This window comes from Myotis daubentonii, chromosome 11 (assembly GCF_963259705.1).
Source record: "Myotis daubentonii chromosome 11, mMyoDau2.1, whole genome shotgun sequence".
In the NCBI taxonomy this organism is placed as follows: Eukaryota; Metazoa; Chordata; class Mammalia; order Chiroptera; family Vespertilionidae; genus Myotis; species Myotis daubentonii.
This window is the reverse complement of record NC_081850.1, coordinates 80,351,646-80,377,490: the sequence shown is the minus strand read 5'-3', so window position 1 is coordinate 80,377,490 and position 25,845 is coordinate 80,351,646. Positions and strand designations below refer to the sequence as shown.

The window sequence follows — 25,845 nt, the reverse complement described above, 5'->3', positions numbered from 1 at the left end:
GGCACAGGCCCCGCCCTCCCCCTGCCCCCACAGCCTGGGCCCAGCCCTGCAGTCTCAGGCCCATGTCTTGGTGGTGAATCTTCAACGTGTTCCGAGTTCAGAGTCACCTGTTGGCCGCGGCAGGCAGGGCGGGAGGAGGGGGAGGCGTCAGCCCGCACCAGGAAAATCTCGCAGGCGTGCGACTGATGGCTGCAAAATCAGTTCCGATTTAGGCAATCAGATGAGCAAATTAGTCCTTTCACAGATCATTGCCCGCGTGCGCGCGCTCTGCAGGCGCCAGGAGCGGGGCACCGTGGGAATGGAGGAGCTGGCGGTTGTTTGTAGTGACAGGGACTGCCCACCCGGGCCTCAGGTCTCCTGGCAGGAACGTCTCTGCTTGGTGTCCGTTCTGCTCAGCATCCTGTCGTCATCCCCCTCCCCTCGCGCCTGCGTCTGGTGTCTCACCTCTGACACATGGAGGGGCCCACGGGGGAAGGGGGAAGGGGGAAGGGCAGCCCCACATGGCAGCTACTCATGGCGGGTTCCGGCCCACAGGGTCCGAGAGATGGCGGCATGGAGACCGGGTTCTGGATCGAAAGGGATGGGCCCTTTTTGAATCCCGGGAGGACAGGGGTCAGCAGGGGCGGGGGTGGGGTGGGGGTGACAGGCCTGGGAGGTGGGAACAGTTCCCCTCACTTGAGGCTGGTGGGCCTCTGGGAGGGGCCTTTTCCTGGTGTTGTCCGTGGGGGACACCGCCCCCCCCCCTGCAGGCTGGGGACCCCAGGACCATGGCTCGGGGGGACCTGGGCCAGCACAGGGGCTGTTTGCCCAGGTTCAGTGTCACACAGATGCCAGGGCGCCCCGCCCAGCTGCTGGGTCTCAGGGGACTTAGACACCCCATTGACTTGAGGATTTTTGCTTTTTGCTTTTTTAAAATATGTTTCTATTGATTTCAGAGAGAGGAAGGGAGAGGGAGAGAGAGAAACATCAAAGATGAGAGAATCATGGATCGGCTGCCTCCTGCACACCCCACACTGGGGATGGAACCTGTAACCCGGGCACGTGCCCTGACCAGGAATCGAACCCTGACCTGCTGGTTCATAGGTTGATGCTCAAGCCCAAGCAAGCCACACCGGCCGGGCTGTTTTTGTTGTTAATGTCAGGCATGGGGTAGGCCGTGTCACAGTGTTTCTAAACGAGGGAGTAAACACATACCAGAGACACATACCAGATGCCTCAGGGCGTGAAGGCAACAGCGCCACGAACCCTCCACCCGCACCCGCTCCCGCGCTGGAGCGTCGCCGATACGCAAGGCCCGGGCCGCCTGGCTGGATTCCATCGTGCCGTCCGAGGTCTGTCGTTTAAAGATGTTTCGTTAGCAAAGCGTGTCCTTCCTGGGGGCAGAGGCAGCACGCGGTTTTGATGTTTTGTTTTTCCCAGAAACGACCGTCTGCTCTCGTCCCGCTGGCCCGTGAGGAGTGTGGGCTGCGGTTGTACTGCTCAGCCGTTTCCAGCAAATTCCTTATCTAGTCCGCGTCGCATCCGCCGGCAGGAGTGAGGCTCAGGCACTTCACGTGCTCTTCCACGTGGTGCTAGAGTGGGATCTCAAGGTTCTGCAACCTTCTCCCCTGCACCGGCCGGGGCGGGGAGCCCCGTTATGTTCCTGGGGGCGGCACAGCCGGCCTGACGTTGCACGGACGTGGTTGCGCTGCGGCCTCGGCGCCGCCTCGGTGCTGTTCCAGGCTCTCCCCTCCCGAGGCCCAGGCCGTCCCCACCCCGTCTGCAGCTCCCAGGCCCCTTTCCCAGGGCCTTTACCGCTGGCGATGAGACCCTGGGTGGCGTAGGGAGTGGTGAAGGACTCCATAGCTGCCCTGCGTCTGTCCCAGTGCGTGTCCTGCCCTCTGATGAGCGTAAAGGCCCCTGGAATTGGGTGGTGCCCTCGCTCGTGGTCTTCCTGCTCCTGCTGCCCCCTCTCCGTGGCCCCTGCACCCCGACGGCCCTGTGCTCCCAGCCAGAGCTGCTCGCCGATGCAGGCGCTTCAGCAGCCGTGGGTGGAAGCAGGCGGGCCGCCCTGCCCCCTGGCCCTGGCCCCTGAGCCGGCAGATGAAGTCTCCTGTGCCCGCAGCCCCTGGAACAGGCCCTCCGCCACCTCACAGCCCGCCCTGTGAGCTCGGGCTGGCGGCACTGCTCTGCGCTGCCCCCGCAGCACAGCAGGAGGAGTCCGGATCAGCGTCCGGGGGACGGAGGGGTGTCCACAGGCCACTGGACACCCTGGGGCCCCAGCACCTTGCCGAGCGCCCACGGGGCTCTCCCGTTAAGAGCCTTCTGCGGGGCCACTAATTAGCGAAAGGTTTTACTTCAGCCAAACCCACACCCCAGGCCCGCAGCCCGGCCGGATCGCTCTCCTTCTGCTCACGGCTGGATGGGAGCCCAATGCGCTCCTTTACAAAAATGATCATTTTCCCAACACTGTGCTTTGCATAATGAGCTGGTTTTCCATCAAAGCCCAGTTGTCCTTCTCGGAGGCGCTGAATGGGAGACTTGATCTGAGAGTCCCACCCTGGTCCCACGGAGGGTCCGCGCTGAGGTGGGGGTGGCCCAGGCCAACCCGTCCGGCCCCGCGTGTGGGATGCAGGTCCCTGAGGCAGCTGGAGCTGGTCCTGCAGACGGAGGGACGTCCGTGACAGCGCTGAGGGCCGGGGAGGGAGGGCGTGGCCAGGGCGGGGCTGGGCGTGAGGATGAGCCATGAGGCCAGGAGCCCTCCCCCAGGGACCTTGGGCAGGGAGGCTCTGGGGGCCGTGAGAGTGGCCGGGCCCCTGTGACGATCTTGAGCGACACCTGTCCTCTGGTGGAGGCCGGGGTTAGCGGTGAGAGACTGGACTCCCCAGCCCCCAGTGACCGGGACTCCCTCTTCCAATTTGAAGTGAATTCTCAGCATGTCAGATGCACCCAGATGCCCATCTGAGCGCAGCAGCACCTGCTGGGATGGACAGGGACAGCCTCTGTCCCCGGCGGGCCACAGAGACCACCCTGGTCTTCCCGCTGCCTTCACCCCTGAGACGCCCGTGGGTGACAGACCGAACGGTGAAGCAGCTTTGGGGATAAGTCCGCCTATGGCCTGGGGGAGTCCCCTCGTTTAGCCCCTGACAGGCTTGCCTTTGTCTCCAGGGACGGGGGGCACAGACGCCCCAGCAGAGAGCGAGGAAAGCCGCCCACAGGGGGGGGTGCGCCCTGACCTCCACCCCAGGCCCTGCGCCTCCCCGAGTCACCTGAACGTGCCGAGTAGCTCTGAAGCCAGATGACTCCGTCCTGCGTCTCCATCGGAGGGTCTGGGGTGCCTTTGGGGGATCCGGGACTCAAAGGGCCCCCCTCACCCCCCTGCTCAGGGCAGGTCGTGTCCTGCCTGGAGCCCAGCCTCTCCTCCCGTCTTCCCTGCGTTTGCAGACCTTGCCCGCGGCTCCAGAGTCCTCTCTGGGGCTCAGGTCCCGTTCTCGCCCTGTTTCCCCTTCGGGCTGACGCTGCCCCTCTCCCGCCCGGTGCCGCCTGGCGAATTCCAGGTCATTGGACTGAGCAGGAGAGAGGCGTTTTCATGTGCTCATTAGCCACGTATCCTGCCAGCAGGTGGTTTTAATCGGCCCGCCTGGTCGCATCAGTGTCCTGGCCACCTGTCCCTGGTGGGTCCCCGCCGGGGCAGGGGAGCAGAGCGGGCCTTCCTCTCGCTGCGACGGGCTGTGGCCGGCAGTCCGGGCGCAGGTTTCGGTGGCACGGAGTCCAGCCCGGCCCCTCCCGCGAGGGCAGCAGCGAGGCACCAGTGGTCCCGGTTAACGCTGAGGCCTGGAGCCCAGCCGGGAGGCTTGGCTGGACGCTCAGGCCTGGACTCCAAGGTGAGCGAGCGCAGGCCTGGGCTGCTGGCCCGTGCCCAGCCACCCCCCGGGCCGCCTCAGCCGCTGGCTGGCGCCGTCCAGAGGGCCGAGGTCCAGGACTCCGCTCCCAGGGCCGAGCCGGACCCCCCTGGTGCACGGTGGGAGGGCTGCGGCCCGGCCCGTCCTCACGCAGGCTCGGGCAGCCCACGGCCACAACACGCAGCACGCAGCACGCAGCCCCCTCTGTCCTGGGAGGGTGGGAGGGTGCCGCTTGTCCTGCCTGGCTGCTTCCCCACGTGGCCCTCTTGGGAGCAGTCCTGGCTCCAGGCTGGCTCTGCGACTTCCTGGCTGGTCTCCTGGGGCCACTGTCTTCCCCCTTGAGCCTTGGTGCCCATCTTGTGGGCTGTTGCCGTCACTGACTGGAGGAAACCTGGGAACCCCCACCCCCCCAATCTTGATTCCTTCCCTGACCCCTCCTTTGTGAAGGGGAGGCTTGGGTTTCCCTCGGGTCCTGCCATCTGGGTGTGTGCCCCACCCTCACCCTGGACCCCAGCCAGGGGCGGAGGGTTGACCACCTACTGACCCCACCCCTGGGCAGCAGTCGGGGGGCTGCCCAGAGTGCCCCGGGCAGCCGGCCGCTTTTCTCACCGGGGTCCGCTGATCTGCCTTGCGCCTGGAGCGCGATGCCAGAGGCCACAGAGACCACCGCGATCGATCAGTGATGCTGCTGCCAGAGGGCTGGGGGGGGTGAGGGGGGGTGCAGGCCCCGGTTTGCCCCGTGTCCTGGTGGATCCAGGCCCTCGGACTCCGGGAATGGGGCTGCCGTGTAACACTTCATCCCCGAGGAGACGGAGGGACGTCGGGGCAGGGAGAAGGGGGCCCCGGTGCTGGGTCACCCCGTACTCCCTGCCCCTGCACAGAACCCCCGTCGGCCCCCCAGAACCCTGAGCAGGGTCCCACCGTGCCCCTAGATGCTGTGCGTGTTCAGATCTGCTTTCGACACGTTTCCGTCCGGAGCCAGCAGTGAGAACTGGACACCCGCGGCACATTCGAGCATCTGACTCACTCCTGTGCCCGATGGAAAGGCGGCTGAGCCCCAGCGCCGCCGGCTGTGTAATTGGGGGGCCGGGGGGCAGCTGGGGCCCTGCTCTGCCACTACCCGCCTCACCAGGCCCCGGGGCCATTCCCGGGAGCGGACAGCTTGGACAAGGGGGAAGGAAGTGAAGGGTCTTTGCTTCCAGTAGCTGCCCGAGTGCCCGGGCTGTGGTGTCAGCTCACGCTCACCGCTGCCTGTGGGAGCGGTCTGGGGCCTCAGGGGCACCCTGGGGGCCGAGTGAGGGGCTGCGGGCAGGAGGTGGCCTTCCGCCCCGAGGCTGGCGGCTCCGGAACCTGGGGCAGAGCTGCCATCGGCCTGTGTCCACCCATCCCTGTGTCAGTTTCCTCGAGGGTCAGCGTCACTCTCCCCGCCCGGCACCCCGAGCTCGGCTCCGTAACCCAGGCCAGGGCTGGGGGCATGTGGGGGCTCTGCCCGTCGCAGGCCGTTTGGGAGCGTGTTGTGCAGGGAGCGTGCAGTGGTTTCCTGTTGGTGGAAATGGGGGGACACGAGGCCCAGGCCGGGGGCTGGGGGAGCTGTGCGGGGCGCTGGCTGGACAGGCCTGGCTCCCGGGAGCCCGCTGGCCCGTGTGGCCTCCCACAGGCCCGGGGCGAGTGCTGTGACGCGTCCTGTCCCCTGGGGCATGTGTTCTGCGTGTCTGTCCGGGCAGAGCCTGGCAGGCCACGGGGGTTCCTGCCTGGCCCGGGCAGTGTCCCCTGGCAGAGGCCAAGACGGCAGGGAAGGGAGCGGGAGGGCTTCGGGGCTGGGTCGCTCGGGGGGACGGCCGTGCCCACCCCGGCTTTCCCACTCCACACTCTGCTGTTCTGAAAAGCGCGCAGAGAGTCACAGATACGCTCGCTTCCCAGCGGCCGGAAGGGCCGCTCTGCCCTGGGCAGCCGCGCCAGGCCCGCTCCCGGCACATCGATGGCAGGGACCAGCCGGTCCCTCCTGCCCTGAGGTCTGCGCCTCCTCCACCCTGTGCCCAGACTGGGGGCAGGAACAGCCTGGCAGGGATTTGGGGGACCCTGGGTTTCTCCTCTCAGGGGACACTTTCCATCTCCTTGCTCAGGAGCCGCGCCCCCACGCCTTCCCCCCCACCTCTGCCGCACCCACCTCTGCAGACATCGGGGTCCCGCCAGGGTCATGGCAGTGGCTGCACCTCCGTCTCCCCACCTTTCAGCCTCTACCCCACAGGGGCAGAGACCCTCCTGCCCCTGCTGACTGTGGTGTGAGATCTGGGCTGTACAGGCCGGCCCACCCGTCAGTCCCCGGCTCCCATGGACTGCTGCCCCACCTGGCCCGTCAGCTTTCTCCCCGCTCAGCCCAGCCTCACGGAGCCCCGACGCCCCTGGGGTGCCGGGCGGGGGCACCTCTGCCAGGGCTGCCACATCCAGAGTCGCCGTGTCCTCGCCTCCTCAGTGCCAGGCCTGGGGGCAGCGCGACCTCAGCGCTATGAGGCGGGTGGCTTATCCCCATTTTACAGACGCGTTAACTGAGGCCCACAGCCCTGGGCGAGCTCCCGGCTAGGAAGCCGGTGGCCGCTCCTCTTCCCCTCTGTCTGACATGAGGCTCTCGTCCTGAACTTGGAGTAACCGCCCTCCTCCTCTGGTTCCCAGGCCTGTCTGGGTCCCACCCAGAGCCTTTCTCTGCTCTCCGAGCCCAGGGGCCTCCCTGCCCCCTCTGCCCCCAGGGGTCTGCATGTGGGTGTGGGTCCCCGCCTCTCTGACTCAGGGCGATCCTGAGCTGGGTGTGGGCGTGGGTGGGGTGTCTGGCCTGGCGCTGCCCCCCCACATGATGGCCGTCTGCCCTGGGCGGGGTGGGGGCTGAGAAAGAAAGGGGATCCGTGGGCGTGTTGGACAGTCGGGGCAGGAGCAGGAGAGCGTTTTTTGTTTGTTTGTTTTTTTCTTTTTAAATATATTTTATTGATTTTTTACAGAGAGGAAGGGAGAGAGATAGAAACATCGATGAGAGAGAAACATCGATCAGCTGCCTCCTGCACACCCCCCACTGGGAATGTGTCTGCAACCAAGGTACATGCCCTTGACCGGAATCGAACCTGGGACCCTTGAGTCCGCAGGCCGATGCTCCATCTACTGAGCCAAACCGGTCAGGAGAGCGTTTTTAATCAGCGAACCCCCGGGCGCCAAGGGCTCCCCCCCAGTTAGCAGGCGGCACCCAGGTGACCCCTTCAGTAACTGAACGGGCATGTGGGGGCTCCGGGCTGCGCCCCGGATGCGCCTTCAAGGTGAGCCTGGCTGCTTCCCTGGCGAGCTGGGCGCAGGGGTACTGGGCTGGGCTCCCACGGCCCTCCCCCCCACCTCTCCCTGCCGCCTGGCCTGTCACACCCGCTGAGATGCAGCTGAGCCTGATGGTGCCTGGTGCCAAGACACCCCCCCCCCCCCCCACAGGGTCCCCCGGCCCCTCAGGGTCACAGTGCCCCCAGGGTCCCCCAGCCCCCAGGGTCACACAGCCAGCTGAGCAGGAGCAGAGCCGGGGGTTAAACCTGGATCTGTGACCGGCAGAGGCGTTGCTCTTAGCTGCCCCCAGAGGTCTCCTCTTAGGGGTTCTCAACCTGTGGGTCGCGACCCCTTTGGCGGTCGAACGACCCTTTCACAGGGGTCACCTAAGACCATCGGAAAACACATATATAATTACATATTGTTTTTGTGATTAATCACTATGCTTTAATGATGTTCAATTTGTAACAATGAAAATACATCCTGCATATCAGATATTTACATGACGATTCATAACAGTAACAAAATCACAGTGATGAAGTAGCCACGAAAATAATGTTATGGTTGGGGGTCACCACAACAGGAGGAACTGTATTTAAGGGTCGCGGCATGAGGAAGGTTGAGAACCACTGCCTTAAATGAAGGCGGCGGAGGAGGAGGAGGAGGCAGCGGTGGGGTCTCTGTTGACTTCTGGCCAGCGATCTCTCCAGGGTCTGGGGGGACGAAGCTGGGGACAGCAGGCTGGGTCCCAGACGAGGCGTCTGCAGACACTCAGTGAGGGGATTGCACGGGGCTTCCTGCCCGGGGTGGAGGGACCGCAGGGGAGCAGGCCGAGCCCCACGCAGCCTGGGCTGGGGTCACAGTGCCCGGAGGCCGCTGCAGATGCTGGCGGGTCAGCCGGCTGAGCGCCGGAGCCGGGGGGCTGAGCGCCGGAGCTGTGGGGCTGAGCGCCAGAGCTGGGGGGGGGGCTGAGTGCTGGAACCGGGGCTGCAGTGCAGGGGAGAGCAGGGGAGGTGACGGGATTAAGCAAAATCAGAGCCTCATAGACACAGGCAGCCCGGCTGGTTCCGTGACACACGAGTGTGTCCTTCCCTGAGAAGCAGACAGAAGCCCGTTAGCTCCTCCCGGGAGAGCCCAGCGGGGCCCCCATCCCGGCTCACTCCTCTCTCTCCTCCCGCAGGCCCTTCCCCTCGGAGGAGACGGCGGAGAATGACGATGACGTCTACCGCAGCCTGGAGGAGCTGGCCGAGTAAGCACCCAGGAGCGGACTGGACAGCGGAGGGGGGCGCGGGGAGGCGGACGGGGGCGGGGATACCCGCTGAGGCCTCAGAGCCCCCCAGGGCACCTGTAAGTCCTGAGGGCTGTGGTGAGGGTCCCCCCAGCAGAGTGGGAGGTGAGGGTGAGGGTCTGTTCTCTCTCAGACATGAGCCGGTCTGCACCTCACACCCCCTCGTTCTCGAAGGCCCCGGTGTGTCTGCAGGTGACGTGGAGGGGTCTTCCTCCCAGGCCTCTTGTCGGGGAGCCTCTCTTTTCAGAGCCGCAGAGAGAGCTGGGCCGGGAGGTTCCTAGCCCGGTGCTGTGTTCTGTGTTGGGGGATGTGGGCCCCTGGAGCCAGGGCCCCTGGAGCCCGGGCCACAGCACAGGCCGTGGGTGGGTCCAGCACTGCCTCTGGCCCATCATGGTGGGCGCGGGGCTGAGACCAGGCCACCTGAGGCCACAGGGGTCCCCCTTCTCTGGGTGGCCCGTCCTTGTGGCTCTGTGTCTACTTCCTTCCTCTCTCTGAGGGCTTCCTCTGCGTCCACACGCAGCCCCGCCCTGGCCATCATCCTGCACTGGTTCACCCTACAGTCCCGGCCCCCCCCCCGACCCCCCCCCCCCCCCGGACCAACAGGAGCCTGAAGAGGTCGGCTGGCTCTGTGGGGTCGCTGTGGCAGGGGTGGGACCGTGTAGCCTGCACTCAGGGCCGGGCCGCTTCCCTGGGGGGGCAGTGGCCGGAGGAGGGAGGAGGGAGGGTGCCCACCCTGCAGGAGGGAGCCTGAGCCCTGGGGGGGCCCTGGTGGCTCCTGAGCCGGCTGGCGCTGCCCCTAGGCCAGGCGGGGAACCCCACAGGCTTCCTGCGACGAGATCCTCCTTCCTGCTGGGTCCCGGATAAGCCGCGGTTCCTGTGGGAAGACTCAGCGTCTCTTTCTCTCCACCTGCAGCACAGGCGGGGCCGGGGGGCGGGGGGCGGGGGGGGGGGGAGCCAGCCTTGGCCGCCACCCCACATCCCCGCTGCCTCCAGGGTGTGGGGCCTTTAGCAGGAGCCCGTCTCTTTAAAGCAGTACGAGTCACTCAAAACTCAGATGCCGGCATTGTGCGGGCGGCCAAGGTCCTGTGATGGGAGTGAAACACCAGTGGGAGTGGCTGCCACAGCCCATGCCCCTGAGCCTGGGCGGGCCGGGGCGTCTGGTCGACCCCATGTGGGGGAGAGGGCGGGAGAGCAGCCTGGAGTCACAGCCAGGCGGAGCAGCCCACCTGGATGCCACCGCCCCCCCCTCCTGCCCCCCGCCCGCCCTGAGCAGTGCCGGGAGTCAGAGAGGGTCTTACAAATGCCTGTGAGAGGATCACCCCAGCGCGGGCCCTTAGGGGTGGGGCTGAGTGAGGAGCTGCTCGCCTGCCTGCAGGGAGGAGGACACGGCTCAGAGAGGCTCAGCTGGAAGGCGTCCCGCCCTCCCTGCTGCCCCCCTCCTGCGGGCTGGGCCCAGGTTGGACTGCTTCCCGCCCCTTCCCGGCGTTTTCCACCTGGAGACCCCTCCTCATCTGCCAAATCCGGGTCTGAGTGTCTCCCCCTTAGCATAGCCCTCCAGCCCACCCACCCAGCTAGCACCACCGCCCATCCCCCCCAGCAGAGCACCCCACCCTGCGCGGCTGTCTATGGGGTGCACAGTGATTGGGAGGTAAATGCCTGTCTTCCTTAGACTGGGAGGTTCCTGGGGTCTTTGTCACGAGCACCCCGCTCAGGCCCCCTAGCAGCGCGGGCGTGGGCGCACGCGCACGGCAGCGGAAGTCCTGGGTGACGACCGTGACGGAGCCTGCACGGGTGGGCACTGCTGGGACCTCACCTCCGATGTCCCCTCGCCCAGCTGCTTTGTGAGGTCCGTCTGCAGGCGTCCCCATTTCACAGACAAGGAGACTGAGGCCTGGAGAGGGGAAGCCCGGTCCATGTCGCTCAGCTTTGACTCCACGTTTGTTCACCTCGCTGCCTTGTGACGTTGAAGCAGGCCCCCCTCCCCCCCCAGCCCGGGGCGCCCTGTCCGAGACCTGCCACTTCTCCCAGGTCACCAACCTGAGGTGTCAGCCGGCCCAGGGCTCCTTGTGCAGCCGGGACGCGGCAGGAAGTGCCTCCCAGAACCAGCCAGAGCCCCCTCCCCCTCAGCTGCCACCCGGGTTCCTGCCTGTCCCCAGTGGCTTGTGGGGCGCGGTCAGTTTGGGGGGTTTCTATGCGGTGAGTCAGACCGTGGCGGCCCCAGCCCCTGCCCCCCTTCTCTGCCCCTTCCCGTGTGACGGGGCCCTCGAACCGCAACATGGGACGTGGCTCCTCTCGGGCGAGAGCCGGTCGGGCCCGTGGCTTCGCACAGCTCAGTGGCGTCGTCCGTGGCATTAAGAGCGAGCCTGGATCCGGTGGTCTCTGACGGCGCGTTATTGCAGACGTAAATCATGAGTGGCGGGGACGGGGTGGGTGGGAGTCTCTAACTTGCGATTTGGTCCCAGCGGCTCCAGTTTAATAAATTTTTCAAGCTTCCCCTCCTCCTCCTTCCACCGAGAAGCACATCCCTCGCATCCTGTCCCCGGGGACCTGGGCTGATCTTATCCATTAGGGCAGCTTACAAGGCAGACAGGGAGGCCCCTTCTCGCCGGCCGCCCGGCCCGCGGGGCGGGGAGGCGGCTGTGCGCGGCCAGGCGGAGCTGGGGCAGTGGCCCGGCCTCATCAGGGCAGCTGGAGCGAGGGAGCCCCACTTCCCAGGCGGCCGGGAGCGAGGGAGCCCCATTTCCCAGGCGGCTGGGAGCGAGGGAGCCCCACTGCCTCTGGGTGGCCGGGAGCGAGGGAGCCCCACTTCCTCTGGGCGGCTGGGAGCGAGGGAGCCCCACTTCCCAGGCGGCCGGGAGCGAGGGAGCCCCACTGCCTCTGGGTGGCCGGGAGCGAGGGAGCCCCACTTCCTCTGGGCGGCTGGGAGCGAGGGAGCCCCATTTCTCAGGCGGCTGGGAGCGAGGGAGCCCCACTGCCTCTGGGCGGCCGGGAGCGAGTGTGAGCAGAACCTGCTCATCTTTCCTTTGGGCTCTCGGCAGAAGCTGCCCGGCCTGACGCTCCACAGCTGGACCCCCTCAAACACGCAGCCCTGTGCTGCTCTCCCACGCAGGGAACCTGGGGGGACCGACACGGCAAGCGCCCCGACGTCGGCTTCCATTCATTCATTCATTCAGTCGTGTACTCGTCCAGTTGCCAACTGGACACTACGCGCTTTCTGTGTTCCCAGGAGCTGGGACTATAAAGGGGAGTGAGACCCTCTGCCCCCCAGGCCCCTGTGCTCCGGGCAGGGGTGGGGCTGGCTGCAAGAGGGGCGAGCGCTGGAGGAGAGGCGTGGGTCCCCCATGTGGACCCTCCTCTGAGAGGCCGTTCTGCCTGGGGTGTCCCCCACTGTCGCCCCAGCCTAGCGGGTGGTGGAGGCCCCGCAGCCTCTGCCCACCAGACACAGCTCCTCCATGGAGGCCGCCTCCCACCACCCAGTGCAGGAGTCTGTCTCCATTCCCGCCACGCCGGCTCCCGAGCCACAGGGCTGTCTTGTGGGGCAAGCCCAGGACCTGGCTCTGTCGTGTCCTGTTTGTGTGGCCTCTGGCAGGTTTCCCACCTTGCGTGCCTCGGTTTCCCCGGTGTGACACACAGTGTCTGTATCTGCTTTGGGGACCAGCTGGGAAGGTTGCCAGTGACGTTGTGGGTGGCACAGCCCAGAGACCACACTGCGGGCGCTCAGCAGGGACGGGGCTCCCGGCCCGTTTCACCCCGAATGTGGCCTTTGTTCTCTGATTCCGAACGGCCGTGGCTGTGCCGCCCGGAGAATGGCACACGGGCCACGTGTGGGACCGTGAGTTCTCTAGTAGCCACACCAAAACCAGCATCCAAACAGCAAGCAGGAAGAACACAACACAGGCAGGCGAATGTTAACGGTGTAGTTTTGTTTAACCCAACATCCAAAATCCAGTGGCACCTCGTTCCTGGAACCGAACACGTTCCGGAGGGCTGTTCGGAACCGAGTCATCTGTTCCCGTTAGGAGTCATGTAGATGGAAGGACTCGTCCCAGACCCTCCCGCGGTCCCGCTCCACCCTTTCTTACAGGCAGGCCAGGCCTCTTGTCCTGTTTAACCCTGAGTGAGCACGAGGAAAGCAGAAGGGACAGGGAAGGTAAATGGAGATTTAACAAACAGGAAAGGGAACGTACAGTAAGATGAAAATTTAACAGTAATTACAGGCAGCAACCAAAGCAAAACACGAAGATGTTCGCGCACAATATCCTGAGATGTGAACCGTGGGAAACCGACTCAGATCGCAGCCTCTCCTGTGAGAGGCGCGCGGCGATCCACAGGCATCGGCGTGAAAGGGCTGTCAGTCCGAGGGGGAGGCGTCGGGAAGTGGGGTCCCACTGGGTTACTTAGTTCAACACGACGCAGGAGCCCACGTGCTCAGCGTAACCGCGGGCACAGCCCAGCGGGACTCCCCGCGTTGGGAGCTCACAGCCGCGGCGGGTAGCGGCCCAGGTGGGCGGCGGGGGTCTCGGGTCAGAACGTGACCCGGGAGCTCAGAAGCCCGTGCGTCTGACCCGACGGCGCTGGGCTCGGCTGATGGCCTCAGGCGCTCTGAGCTCGCTGTCGAGGCCACTGGATCATGTATAATTGAACAGGACAGCAGCTGGTTGAAAAAATTAACACAAAATACTGCCACTTAAAAACGCTTCATCCAGCAAACGGGGAGGCCTGTTTTGAAATTGCTCCCATGATGAATGCCTTGCATTTGCATATGGCTTCTCCCTCCCTGAGAGCCCCTCTTCTTCCTGGGGTGCTCCGGGGAGCCTGGGGGTGCGGCTCCTCCCGTCTCAGACCTGCCCGAGTCCTGGGCCGGCCCGGGGTGACGTGCCTGAACTGGGGGAACCCCTCGCCCAGGGCTGGAAGGGAGTTTGCACGCACAAGCACCACCCCTTGGGAGCCGGGATTGGGGCTGGGTAAATGCCAGCCCAGAAATCCGGGAGGGCTCCTCAGAAGAGGTGACCACTGGGTTCTGGAGCCCAAGTAGGAGCGTCTTGTAGAGGCCTGGCTGGGACAGTGCCCCAGAGAGCGGAAGGTGGGGAGGGGGGTGAGGCAGGAGAGCCAGCGGGGCCATCTGCCCAGGACCTGGGGTTCCCATCTCAGAGGCGTGGCTGAGCGTCGCCCCGGGGAAGCACAGCGTGGTTTGCGACACTTCACGGGATTTACGAGGAAGCAGAATCCTCGAAGTTCCCTGCGACTCAGGGGAGGACTTCCCTGCGCCCCGGGAAGGTGTGTTCGTGGCGGAGAGCGCCTGGGTGTGCGGAGGCTGCCAGGGGTCAGTCCCAATGGCTGGAGAGGCCACCGTCACGCAGGCGGGTGACGACAAAAGTGTGTCCACTTCGGCCTCGGCTGTCAGATGCCCGGGGCCCAGCTGGTGGGGGCGGGAATGATCCGCTGCCGCGGACACGAGACTTGTCCTCTGGCCCCAGCCCCGCTCCGGACATGCGTTCGGAGATGCTGCCTGTTCGTCTCGGGGTCTTGTCCCTTCCCCGAGCACCCAGAGCGGGAGGGGCCACGTCGTCTCACTCTCACCCGGAGGAGCCCTCAGTTTCTCCCCGAGTGCTCGCTGCGGATGGAGCTGGAAGGTTTGCAGCCTTTTCCGGGGGACACCCCCCAGTTCGTGCAGACAGCCGCACCCTCGGGCCTGAGCTGTCAGGGAAAAGAATCAGGGGCTGGTAGGGCAGCCGCAACGTTGGGAAAGCGCTGGAAGGGAGGGACCCACAGAGCCGGAGACTCTCCCCCCGCCCCCCACCTTATAATCCACCTCAGCCCTGGCTGACCACGGAACCTCTCACACACGGCGGGGCCTCCGGTTTCCCGCCGAGAAGTCGGCAGCCGGAGGCGGAGTCAGCAGCCACGGCAGCGGCTGCCCACTGTCCGAGCCCAGCGGACGGTCTCAGGCGGCCCCAGCCGCTATGAAGCATCCTGTCCCGTGTCCGTGGGAGTCCTCAAACTTGCAAAGAAACAGGAAAGAAGGAGCCGTCGCCAGAATAAAAACGGGCCCCGAGCAGCCCGCCTTGCTGACTCTGCGCTGTGAATGCGGCCAGGGCCTCTGGGGGGAAATGTGCCGAATGGGTGACAGAGGGGCCCAGCGGAGAAACAAACGCAGAGAAAGGCTGAGCGGCCCCTCCGGGACTCGAACCGTGACCTCCGGGCTCATAGGTCGATGCTCAACCACCGAGCCACGCCGGCCGGACCCCTCCAAGCATCTTTCAAGCCCACCTGTCCAGGAAGCTCCCTGAGCAGGAGGGAATAGGTCCCCCAGATCCCGGAGATCTCGGCAGGCCCCCTGCCCTGTGCACCCCGCTTCCCCTCTGCCCCGCGAGAGCCATGGGCGCCATGGGCGTGCGTGGGGCAGTGAGGAGGTGGCATCTCGAGCACCGAGTCCTGTGGGGGGGCTGCAGGGAGGTCCTGGCGGGGTAGGATTCCGGGCGGGAGGGACAGGGCACGGGGATCAACTGGGATGTCCCCCAAACACGGGAGGAGAAGGCGGCTCTCATGCTGGCGGTTTGGGGCCCTTTCACCAGTGACCTGGAGGCCCCTTTCTGGGCCTATTTCCCGTTCTCTTTATTAATGTCATTTGTTCGTAAAATGTGTAGCTGCCCGGGCCCCACCGCCCGCCCCTCCCTCCACTGGCCCTGCGGCCTCGCCTGCCTCTGATGGATTAGCCTGCGGCGTCCCCTCTCCTCCGTCCCGCGCGGCCACAGTTTCAACGCTGGCCTTGTCACCGGGCCCGCTCTGCTGTGCGACAGGAGCCTGGCAGCCGGCGCCTGCAGGGCCTGCCTGGACCTCGGGCACCGGCGGGCAGGGCCTTGGGCGCTGTTTCCTTGGGGGCAGCGTCTGCAGGGACAGGGAGGCCGAGTGCTCGGCTGCAGGTGCCAGGCCCGGCCGTGGCGAGGGCGTGGGGCCGGGAGGCAGGAGCCCCGGCGTCGGAGCTGGGCACCGCCTGACTGGCCTGTGAAGACTCCCACGGGGGTCCCCCCGGGCCTCCCCCTGTCCCTGGCGGTTAGTGAGGGGCTGGGGAGGTGGGGCTCTGTCTCGGGTCCCTCTGAAGCACGGCCGGCAAAGCAGGAGCCGTGCTCTGCACGCTGCCGGTTTAAACGCAGACGCCTGGGAGGCAGGTGCCCACCCTTAGGCCGGGAGACGGCGGCGTCCCGCCCCTCTGACCGCTCCCTCCCCGCAGCGAGCACGACGTGGGGGAGGACATCTACGACTGCGTCCCGTGTGAGGATGAGGGGGACGACATCTACGAGGACATCATCAAGGTGGAGGTGCAGCAGCCCATGGTAAGCGCCCCGGCCCGCGCCCACCGCGCCCTCTTCTCGCCCGCACGGGCTTTTAGACTTGGCAGAGCAGTCTGCCCTTTTTAAAAATATATATGTATATATATATGTATATATACTTCTATTGATTTTGGAGAGAAAGGGAGAGGGAGGGAGGGAGAGAGAAACATCAATGATGAGAATCATTGGTCGGCTGCCTCCTGCAATCCCCACCCTGGGGATCGAGCCCGCAACCCGGGCCTGTGCCCTGACCGAGAATCAAACCGTGACCTGGTTCATAGGTCAACGCTCAGCCACGCCGACCAGGCTGATTCTGGCCCTTTCTTTAAAAATGAGCCGGCCTGGCCCAGGCCACTGAGGGGGAGCTGGTCCGGTGTGGAGGGAGCTCCAGAGGCTGCCCCCATCCTCCCCACCCCGGTTCCTCCCCCTTCCTGGGCCCAGCCTGCTGCGGGCCCTCGTGCCTGCGAAGTCTCCTCAGGAGGCTGGGATGTGACGCGCCCTTCCGCGTAGCCCTGGGATTCTCCTCGAAGGCTGTGCCGGGCTCGGAGTCCCTCCCGCCCGGGAGCCGCCAGCTCGCAGCGGGAGCCCCGCTCACGCCACACGCGGCAGCTCACACTGCACGCACCGGCCTCTCTGGGCAGCACGGACCCGCGATCAGCCCAGTCAGCCAGCTGTGCGTCCTCTGTGTGCGAGGGTGTCTTTCCAGCCAGGAGGCTGACAGCCTGGGACGCCCGTGGGCTGCAGTGCGGGGTTAATGCCCACAGCTGCTGTGGGGAGGCGGGTCCTGCCAGCCGGGCCGGGGAGATGGGGACCTGGCCACAGCCCCTCGGGCCCCCACACAGGGGCATGGAGGTGCCACTTGCCACCTCAGGAGGCTTTTGATGCCATTTGCTTTCACACCAGAAATGGGGAATGTCTCAGAAAGGGAATTCGGGGTCCATGTGGGAGTGAGCAGTGGTGGCGAACACAGGAAGCGGGGAGCCGCTCCCCCGGCCTTTCAGAGAGGCTTTCCCACTCTGGGCGCCTGTGGCCCCTCCGGCATCACGCGGGGGAGACGGGACATGCTGGGAGCGGTGCTCGCAGCCCCGAAACTGCCCTGAAGGGTGTGGTGGCTTCCCTTCCCCTCAGTAACCAGGTCTCGCTCTGTCCCCGGGCGATCCTGCCCCCCTGGGGGGTGTTGGGGGCTGGAAGTTCACCCTCGCCTGTTGCTGGAGGTCCCTGCTTCCCCGCCCCCAGCTGCCCAGGAGCCCGGCCGGCCTCTGGGCTCCCCCAGCCCTTTGGGAGCCGGTGTCCTCTGGAGCGAGGACAGGACCGGAGCCCGGGTCACAGGCTCCCGAGACCCCCCCACGGTGCTTGGCCCGCGGAGACCTGGAGAGGGCGCTCCCCAAGCTCTCTCTGTCCCTGGTGCTGAACCCCACACAGCGGGACCTGGGGCTGAGATGATGTCCCCTCGACCCCCCCCCCCCCCATAAGCTGGCGCCCCTGCCCTGCTCTGCTCAGTGTCCTAACGCCCTGGGCTGGTGCTCACAGGCCGCGCATCCATCCCGGGTGGGTGGGCCTCCCGCCACGCCCTCTGGGACCCACCCCGGTGTATCTCATCCCCTGCCACCCCCTGCCACGGCTGGTGCTCCCCCCGCAGTCCCAGTTGAGGTCATGGGGACAGCGCTTTTGCGAAGGAAGATAAAGCCAGAGGTTGGCACGTGTGGTTTTCAGCCCAGACGTGGGAAGACCAGCCATGTGCTCGGTCCCGGGCCTGTCCCTCCCACCTGCCGGCAGCGGGCATCCCTGAGGCTGTGGGCTAAATGCGCGGGCCTCCCTGACCCCCACGTGCAGCTGGGTGCTAACTGGGTCTCTCGTCTGTTTCCACGCTCTCAGATCAGGTACATGCAGGTAAGGCTGCCCGCGGCGTCTCCCCCTCGCGGGCCTATCCTGGGAGACACTGTCGGCCTGTTTTTATGCAGTTTTAGGGGGACCACTCAGCATCCCTGTGGCACCCCGAGAGTAACAGTGCAGTCCCCTGGCTGAGCAGGGCTGCCACCCTGGCCCTGGGGCATGTGCCCGCGTGGCTCTTGGAGCTGCGGCCCCGGCAGAGCCCAGCAGGGCCTGGCCTTCCTGGAGGAGGAGGATGGTCAGGGCATACTGGGTCCGAACGTCATGCCACGGGTGCCAGCTCCTTCTCCCAGGGCCTCGCTCACGGGCACATACGGCTCAGCTGAGGGGCCCGGGAGCGTGGCTGCCTCTGCACTCACATCACCCCCCGTTCCCCGGCCCTGTGACCAGTCTTGGTCAGCCTGCCACCTGCCCTGGTCCCCCCAGAGGTGGGGGCAGGCCCGGCCACGGTGGCGCGTCCCCAGGGGCCCTGCTTGCAGCCCGTGGGCGCTGGGAAGGGCCAGCCTGTGAGGAATCCGTGTCCTTCTCTGAGGCACCAGCTGAGGATCCAGTTGGCGGACACGGGTCCTCAGGGAGCTGGTCAGAGGCTCCCTTGTGCACACAGTAGGTGCTTTAAGCACCTCACACGTGCTGTCTATGCCGGAGGTGGCTTGTGCGGGGCTCGCCCTGGCCTGGAAGCTGCGCTTCCTTGGCACTGCCACCCGTTCCCAGGTTCCCGCCACAGCTTCTCCGCGTGCCTCAGTTTCCTCATCTGCAAGTGGGGAGGGGGAGGAAGGCCTGGGCCCTTCTGTCTCCCATCCGGTCCCACGTTGGCCAAGCGGGCGGTGAGCGGGTGGCAGGCCTGGTGGGCGTCCCTGCTCACGCCCGTGTCCGCCCGTAGAAAATGGGCATGACGGAGGATGACAAGAGGACGTGCTGCCTGCTGGAGATCCAGGAGACCGAGGCCAAGTACTACCGCACACTGGAGGACATCGAGAAGGTGGGCTCGGCCCCTGCGCGGCGGCTCCAGCTCCCCAGGGCTCGGCCTTCCGGGGCAGGGGCCACCCCTGTCTGATGCGTCCGGGTGGTGTTGGGGGGCCTCAGCCAGGGCGTGCCGTGTGCTTTGGGGGTAACCATATTTACAGGCCTCCCCTCCCCAATTGGAGGTAGGTGTGCTACCTGAGTCAGACAGGCCAGGGCAGCCTGTCCATGTGGACAGTTCCTCCAGCTCGGTCCCTTGGCCGGGAGAGGTGGGGACAGGCCCCCTGGGGAGAAGGGGCCGGAGAGGAGAGGCGCGAGTCCTCCCCGAGTGGGAGTGGCCTTTGCACCTGTAAGAACCGAGGCAGCTCGGGCAGGACCACTGCCTGCTCGGGAGCTTCTGGGCGTGGAGAGCCTCTCCTGGCAGGTTCAGGGCGCAGGCGGGGACCGTGGCCCTGTCACCGTCCAGAGGTGCATGAGGGTGACGCCCTCCCCTCCCGGCGTCAGTTTCTCATGTCTCAGACACTAGCCATGCTCCGTGGTGGCTGTGGGTTCGTGTCCAGCACACGCGAGTGCCCCAGGGAGCAGGTGTGTGCTCGGCCCGTGCTCAGGCCCCACTCGCCTGCCCCGCGCAGCAGAGCCGGGCCTCCCAGGTCCTCTGCAGCGAGCACTGGGCACCGGCCGGGCCAGGCATGGGAGCCGCCTGCAGGGAGCTCCTGACCTCGCGGGGTTGTCCGAGCCCCTCTGGCCGCACTGTGGCCTGGAAGGTGACTGCCCCCCGCGCTGAGGCAGCATCGGGCTCTGTCTTCCAGAACTACATGGGCCCCCTGAGGCTGGTGCTGAGCCCGGCGGACATGGTGGCTGTCTTCATCAACCTGGAGGTGAGGCTCTGTGTGCCTGCCCGCGGGCTCTGTCCTGGGTCCCGGGCTGCGCCCCCTGCAGGCTCTGTCCCAGGCCCCGGCTATGCCCCCCTGCAGGCTCTGTCCCAGGTCCCAGCCATGCCCCCCTGCGGGCTCTGTCCCGGGTCCCGGCTATGCCCCCCTGCGGGCTCTGTCCCGGGTCCCGGCTATGCCCCCCTGCGGGCTCTGTCCCGGGTCCCGGCTATGCCCACCTGCGGGCTCTGTCCTGGGTCCCGGGCTACGCCTGTACCCAGGTCCCGGGCTGCGCTGCGTCCCTGCCCAGGGCTCCGTGGGTCCTGGCTAAGGGGTGTTTTGTGGCTGGCAGATGAGAGGAGGGACTTGGTTTCGGGGACTTGGGTGTGCTCAGGCCTCCTCGGGCAGCCAGCCCCATGGCCCTCCTGGCTGGGTTACACCCACACTTATGTGGGACTCACCCCCACGCCCGGGCCTCTCCGTCCGAGAGCGAACAGGGACGCGTGGCCCTCTGGCTGGTGCCGCTCACGTGCCGACGGCTTTCCCTCCAGGACCTGATCAGGGTGCACCACAGCTTCCTGCGGGCCATCGACGTGGCCATGATGGCGGGCGGCGGCACGCTGGCCAAGGTCTTCCTGGAGTTCAAGGAGAGGTGGGTGCGGCCCCTCCCGGCTGGGGGACAGTGCAGAGCTGACCAGCGGCTTCACCGGCGGGGTCCCCTGGTTGTGTGCCGCCCGCCGCAGGTGGCGTGTGTGTGTGTGCACGTGTGTGCACACGTGTGAACCTACATGTCTGCGTTTGCATGCCCAGGCTCCTGATCTACGGGGAGTACTGCAGCCACATGGAGCACGCTCAGAACACGCTGAACCAGCTCCTCGCCAGCCGGGAGGACTTCAGGCTGAAAGTGGAGGTAACAGTGGCTCCCGGCCCGGCCCCTGGCTCACCCGCCTGAGGCTGCAGCTCCATGGCCTCCTGCTCACCCCGTCCGGGAAGGTGGGACGGGGTAGTGAGAGGACTTTTCCTGTTTTAAATTTTTAAATTTTTATTGACTTCAGAGAGGAAGGGAGAGAGAAACATCAATGATGAGAGAGAATCATGGACCGGCCGCCTCCTGCACGCCACACTGGGGATCGAGCCCGCAACCGGGGCCTGTGCCCTGACGGGGAATCGAACCGGGACCTCCTGGTTCATAGGTTGACGCTCAACCACGGAGCCCCGCTGGCTGGGCTGATAGGACTTTTTTGTGTGGTTTTTAGCCGGTGGTTTTTTCCTCTGTGGGTGGGCAGTGAGCAGGCGGAGGGCACTGTCCCGGGACAAAAGACAGCCTGAGCCCCTGGGTGCAGGTGAGGTAGGCCCCAAGGACCGGATCTGGCTCAGTGTGGGGCTGGGACCGACCCCTGACCCTGGCCTACGTGAACCCCAAGGGGACCCCAGTGACGGATGTTTGCTGGGAGCTGTGGAGCCTCCCCCCGCTTCCATCCTCGCCCGGGCTCAGGGCCGGTCTCCTGTGGGGTTTCCCACATGAGCCCCACTCAGGACCCTGTCCTCGTTCCCCTCCTTGGGGTGCCAGGCTGCTCCCCGGCGGGGTTCCCGTCAGATCCTGCGTCCCAGTGTTGGCGCCCTTTGCTCAGCAGTGCGGGGATGCCCGGTGTCCAGGCAATGTGGGGGAGCCCCTGGTTCCGCAGGTGGTCCCCCTAATGTGAGCCGGCTCCCCGAGGGTGTTGAGGCAGGCCCAGTGGGCGCCAGCCCCCGAATTGCAGTCCTCGTGTGGCCACTGCAGACCCGAGGCTGTGAGAGGCGGCAGCCCGCACCTGGTGATGGGGGAGGGGGTTCTGGGAGCCAGGCCAGACACGGACGGGACGCCCGGGCCCCAGTTCCGGCCTCAGGTCTGCCCCCGGCCGGGTGTGGGAGCGTTGGGGTCCAGCGTCCCCGGGCAAGGACGCCCCTCATCGCCTTGCTGCCCCGACTCCCAGGAATGCTCGCTGAAGGTCCAGGACGGGAAGTTCAAGCTGCAGGACCTGCTGGTGGTGCCCATGCAGCGGGTGCTCAAGTACCACCTCCTCCTGAAGGTGAGCCCGCGGCCTCCCTCCGCGGCCGGGCAGGGCGGAGCCACGGGGAGGCTGGAACCAGCAGACATTCGCCGGCCGTGCTTCGCGCACAGGGCGGCAGGGGCACCGGGAGCTGCTGTCTGTGCCGTTTGCCCAGTAAGTGTACGAAGGAGAGCTAGGATGAAGTGGGCAAGCGAGCAGAGAAAGTGGCAGAGGCGGGACGCCTCCTCCGGCCAGGAGTGAGCGTTCCCGTGGCTGCGCCTTAGCCGCCCTGAGCTCCCGGCAGCCACGGAGAATGGGAATAGGGAGCCCTGGGCAGACGGACTGGGGCGACGCTGGTTCTGGGAGGTGCCGAGGGAGGCTCTTGCGTGAACCAACCTGTTCCCTGGGGGCTCAGCACCCAGCTTTGTGCTGCTAGCGCCCCTCCTGTTACCCACAGGACTTGGGGACACCCTCCCTCGAAGCAGTGTGTGGCCTGGGTGGGGGCCCACTCTCTGCTGGAGGGGCCGGCTGAGCCCGTCTGTCTCAGGAGGCCTCACGCTGTGCCCGGTGGGGGCGAGGGCAGAGGCAGGACCCCCTGAGGGGTGACCCATGGCTCCCTTCTTACCCCCCCCCCCCAGGAACTTCTGAGCCATTCCACCGACCGGCCTGAGAGGCAGCAGCTGAAGGAAGCGCTGGAAGCCATGCAGGTGGGTAAACTGAGGCAGGGAGAGGCCGGGCTGTGACCCTAGATGTAGCGTTTCCTGGGGGGCAGGGAGCAGAGCAGGGCACAGGGTGGCGGGGGAGACCCACCGACGGGCAGAGGGCCGGGGCCGGGGGCGCTGCAGGCTTTCCCGCCGTCCGCTGGGGCCTCAGGTTCCCAGGCCCTGGCCTCAGGCTGGGCATCTGGCCTGTGCTGCCTGCTGCCCAGCCCTGGGACTTCCACTTCTGACATGCCCGAGCCGCACCACCTCCCCCGCCTCCCGGGCCTGTGCCAACCCACTGGCAGCTACGCCTCCCGAAGGGGAGCTCAGCTGGAGTCCCGGCTGCCCCGAGACCTCCTGTGGCTCCCACTGCCCCGGCGGGCACGGGCTCCTCGGCGTGCAGGGGCCTCGGTGCCGGGGTGGCTCGGCGGTGGGCTTGCCACGGGCCCGGGTCCCAGGCAGCTTGGCCACGCCAGGCCCTGAACACCCTCCATCCTTTCCCCACTCTGAGTGCTGGCAGCCCGCCCCCCCCCCCCCCCCCCCCGCTGTGTCCCAGTCTTGGCAGGGGGGCGTTTCCTGGGAGGGTGGTCCCAGGATTCCGTTCCCCGTTGTGCATGCTCCGCGCTGAGAGCGCCTCTGAGCGGCCTCGTGCTCCTGGGGGACTTCACTCCACGTCCGTGTGGGCCTGTGGCCTGCGCCGCGTGGCTGCAGTGGTCGCACAGCTGGCCGGCCGCTTGTAGCCTTTCTGCCTCAGGTCTGGTTCTGCCTCGGGTCTGGTTCTGCCTCGGGTCTGGTTCTGCCCCGGGTCTGGTTCTGCCCCGGGTCTGGTTCTGCCTCGGGTCTGGTTCTGCCCCGGGTCTGGTTCTGCCGCTGGGCTCCTCGTGGGGCCGGGCAGTAGGTCTGTGGGGAGGCCGGACCGGCCCCATTGTGGCCTGGCTTGCGGCTCCACCCACGGCAGCCTGTGCTCCTGTTGGGCAGGGGCTGTGCCACCCTCTGGGTTCTCCGGGGTGGGCGGGTCCCCTGGCTCTCCACAGCGCTGGGTGCCCTGCCCAGTCGCTCTGCCCTCTGGATTGCAGTGGGCACTGCCCCCTGGTGGCCAGCAGGAGGCTGCATGACATGGACAGCTGGTGGGGTTCGCCCCGGTGCAGCTGAGGGTCCGGAGGCGGTGGCTTTGGGGTGGCCCCTCCCCAGGGCTCAGACACTGTTGATCCGAGTCTGGTTGGCTGTTGATTATCTACTCTCACCTAGGGGCTCAGGAGGCTGGGGCTTGGGGTTCTTGGCCCACTGATTGGGGTGTGGTTTGGGGTTGGTTTGACCTTGTTTTCCTGAGTTTCTTTATTTGTCAAGTGGGGTTGGCCCTTCTCACTGTCTTGCTGCTTTGAGAGCCAGCCACTTTGGCCACATGGTGAAAGGTGCTTTTAAAAAAACATATATATATATATATATATATATGTGTGTGTGTGTGTGTGTGTTTAATATATTTTATTGATTTATTACAGAGAGGAAGGGAGAGAGATAGAGAAATAGAAACATCGATGAGAGAGAAACATCGATCAGCTGCCTCCTGCACACCTCCTACTGGGGATGTGCCCGCAACCCAGGTACATGCCCTTGACCGGAATCGAACCCGGGAACTTTCAGTCCGCAGGCCGACGCTCTATCCACTGAGCCAAACCGGTTTCGGCTAAAAAAACATATATTTTTTAAATTGATGTCAGAGAGGAAGGGAGAGGGAGAGAGACAGAAACATCAATGATGAGAGAGAGTCATTGATGGGCTGCCTCCTGCACACCCCTCACTGGGGATCGAGCCCGCAACCCGGGCATGTGCCCCGACCGGGACTTGAGACGTGACCTCCTGGCTCACAGGTCAACGCTCAACCACTGAGCCCCGCCGGCTGGGCTGCAGGTGCTTTGAAAGTGCCCGGCCCTGGGCGGTGCGGGATGGGGTGGGGCTGAGCCCCCTCGCCCGCCGGCCGGGCCTGCTAACCCCGCCCACACTGCTGGTTCCCAGGACTTGGCAATGTACATAAATGAAGTGAAGCGGGACAAAGAGACCCTGAAGAAAATCAGCGAGTTCCAGAGCTCCATAGAGAACCTGGTAAGTGCCGGCTCTCCAAGGAAGGGAGATCGTTCTTTTAAATGTATTTTTACTGATTTCAGAGAGGAAGGGAGGGAGGGAGGGAGGGGGACAGAGAGAGAGGAAGGGAGGGGGAGAGAGAGAGAGAGAGAGGTGAGAATCATGGATCGGCTGCCTCCTGCACACCCCCCACTGGGGATCCAGCCCACAACCCGGGCATGTGCCCTGACGGGAATCGAACCGTGACCTTTGGCGCGTAGGACAACACTCACCCAACTGAGCCACGCCGGCCGGGGCCAGAGGGTGAAGATTAATCATGTCCACGTACTACGTGTATTTTTAAAATGTCTCTCACGATCTCCATATTGAATAAGCAGAAGTGTGTTCTCACCCTTGTCCGGCCGGGTCCTGGGAGCTGCCCTTGGGCTCTCCCCTCCCCCTGGGCGTCAGGCAGGCACCTCACGGGACCCTCTCAGAGTCACCCTTGGGCGTTGGGTGCCGCTGTGACCTGCGGGAGAGGAGCTGGGCCATCGGAAGTGGGCACCCCCTGCTTGTCCCAGCCGACGTCTCGCAGACCTGCCAGTGCGTCCCCCAGCGCTCCTCCACTTCCTCTCTGTCGACACGTGGGGCGCATCCTTTGCTGGGGGTCTGTCCTGTGCATTGCAAATGGTCCAGTAGATGCCCGTAGCACCCCCACCCTTGGGGAGCCCAGTGATGACCACGCACGTCTCCAGGTGGCCCCTGGGCACAGAGCTGGCCCTGGCTCAGAGCCGCCGGCCTGCACGACGCGCCCTCGTCCCTGAACTCGGCCGGTCCCGCTGAGTCTCTGTGGGAGTCAAACCCATGCAGAAGCTTTGGGCAGAGGAAGCTCCCGGGCGCCCAGGCCCCACCTGGTCTCCGTTGCCCATTCCTCACCCCCGGGGTCGAGAGAGCCCAAGGGGACCCCCTGTGCGCACGCGCCTGAGGACGCTCGTACCGGGTCCGAGTGAAGGAAAGCCGTCAGGGTACAGCGTTAGGGTACAGCTCCGTTTTCCTTCCTTTAGAACAAAATCGAGCGCCCGGGGCAGGGGGCAGGGCCAGGGCCCGGACTGGGGTGCAGTGCCTTCGGCGCCTGGCGGAGCGGAGCCGGCAGGGTCCCCGGCAGCAGCGTTTCCTCGGTGCCCCATGATGCCCGGGCATCACTTTTACACGAAAAAAGACGGTTTTTGTTGGTTAGTTAGACATTTTCGTGTAGCGTCTGAGTAACACGTGTTCCTGAAGAAACAAAACTACGGCCCGTTGGTGAGCAGGCGCCCCGCGCAGCCGCTCTCCCTGGAGCCCCGTCCCCCGTGGCGGCTCGTCCTGCACGTTAGAGGGGAGGCGTGGGGGCTACGAGGAGTCGCTGTCAGGGTGCTCCGCCCTCCCTCTGAGACACCGAGCCGCTGGGCTCTGAGTCCGGCCCTAGCAGCTTCTGGAAAATTCCGAGAGTTCAGAAGAAGATGCTGAGACCCGCCCATTGAAGCACCACGCGGACACGGCCTCCTCA

General features: G+C 65.7%; 1 protein-coding gene across 3 annotated transcripts in view; it reads left to right on the top strand.

Moving 5' to 3' along the window:
- Positions 1-25,845, top strand: part of VAV2 (vav guanine nucleotide exchange factor 2) — a 102,347-nt gene that overhangs the window by 57,795 nt on the left and 18,707 nt on the right. For 2 of the 3 annotated variants that reach the window (XR_009447760.1, XM_059658438.1), the window contains exons 4-12: positions 8,353-8,421; positions 15,692-15,794; positions 18,562-18,660; positions 19,451-19,519; positions 20,062-20,162; positions 20,321-20,420; positions 21,385-21,579; positions 22,179-22,247; positions 24,255-24,341. Coding sequence is in view for 2 of the 3 variants with exons in the window: in XM_059658438.1 (XP_059514421.1) it covers positions 8,353-8,421; positions 15,692-15,794; positions 18,562-18,660; positions 19,451-19,519; positions 20,062-20,162; positions 20,321-20,420; positions 21,385-21,579; positions 22,179-22,247; positions 24,255-24,341 (892 nt within the window). In the remaining variant the exon portion in view is untranslated. The remainder of the gene's footprint in view (positions 1-8,352; positions 8,422-15,691; positions 15,795-18,561; positions 18,661-19,450; positions 19,520-20,061; positions 20,163-20,320; positions 20,421-21,384; positions 21,580-22,178; positions 22,248-24,254; positions 24,342-25,845) is intronic. The other variant, XM_059658439.1, reaches the window with a different exon arrangement.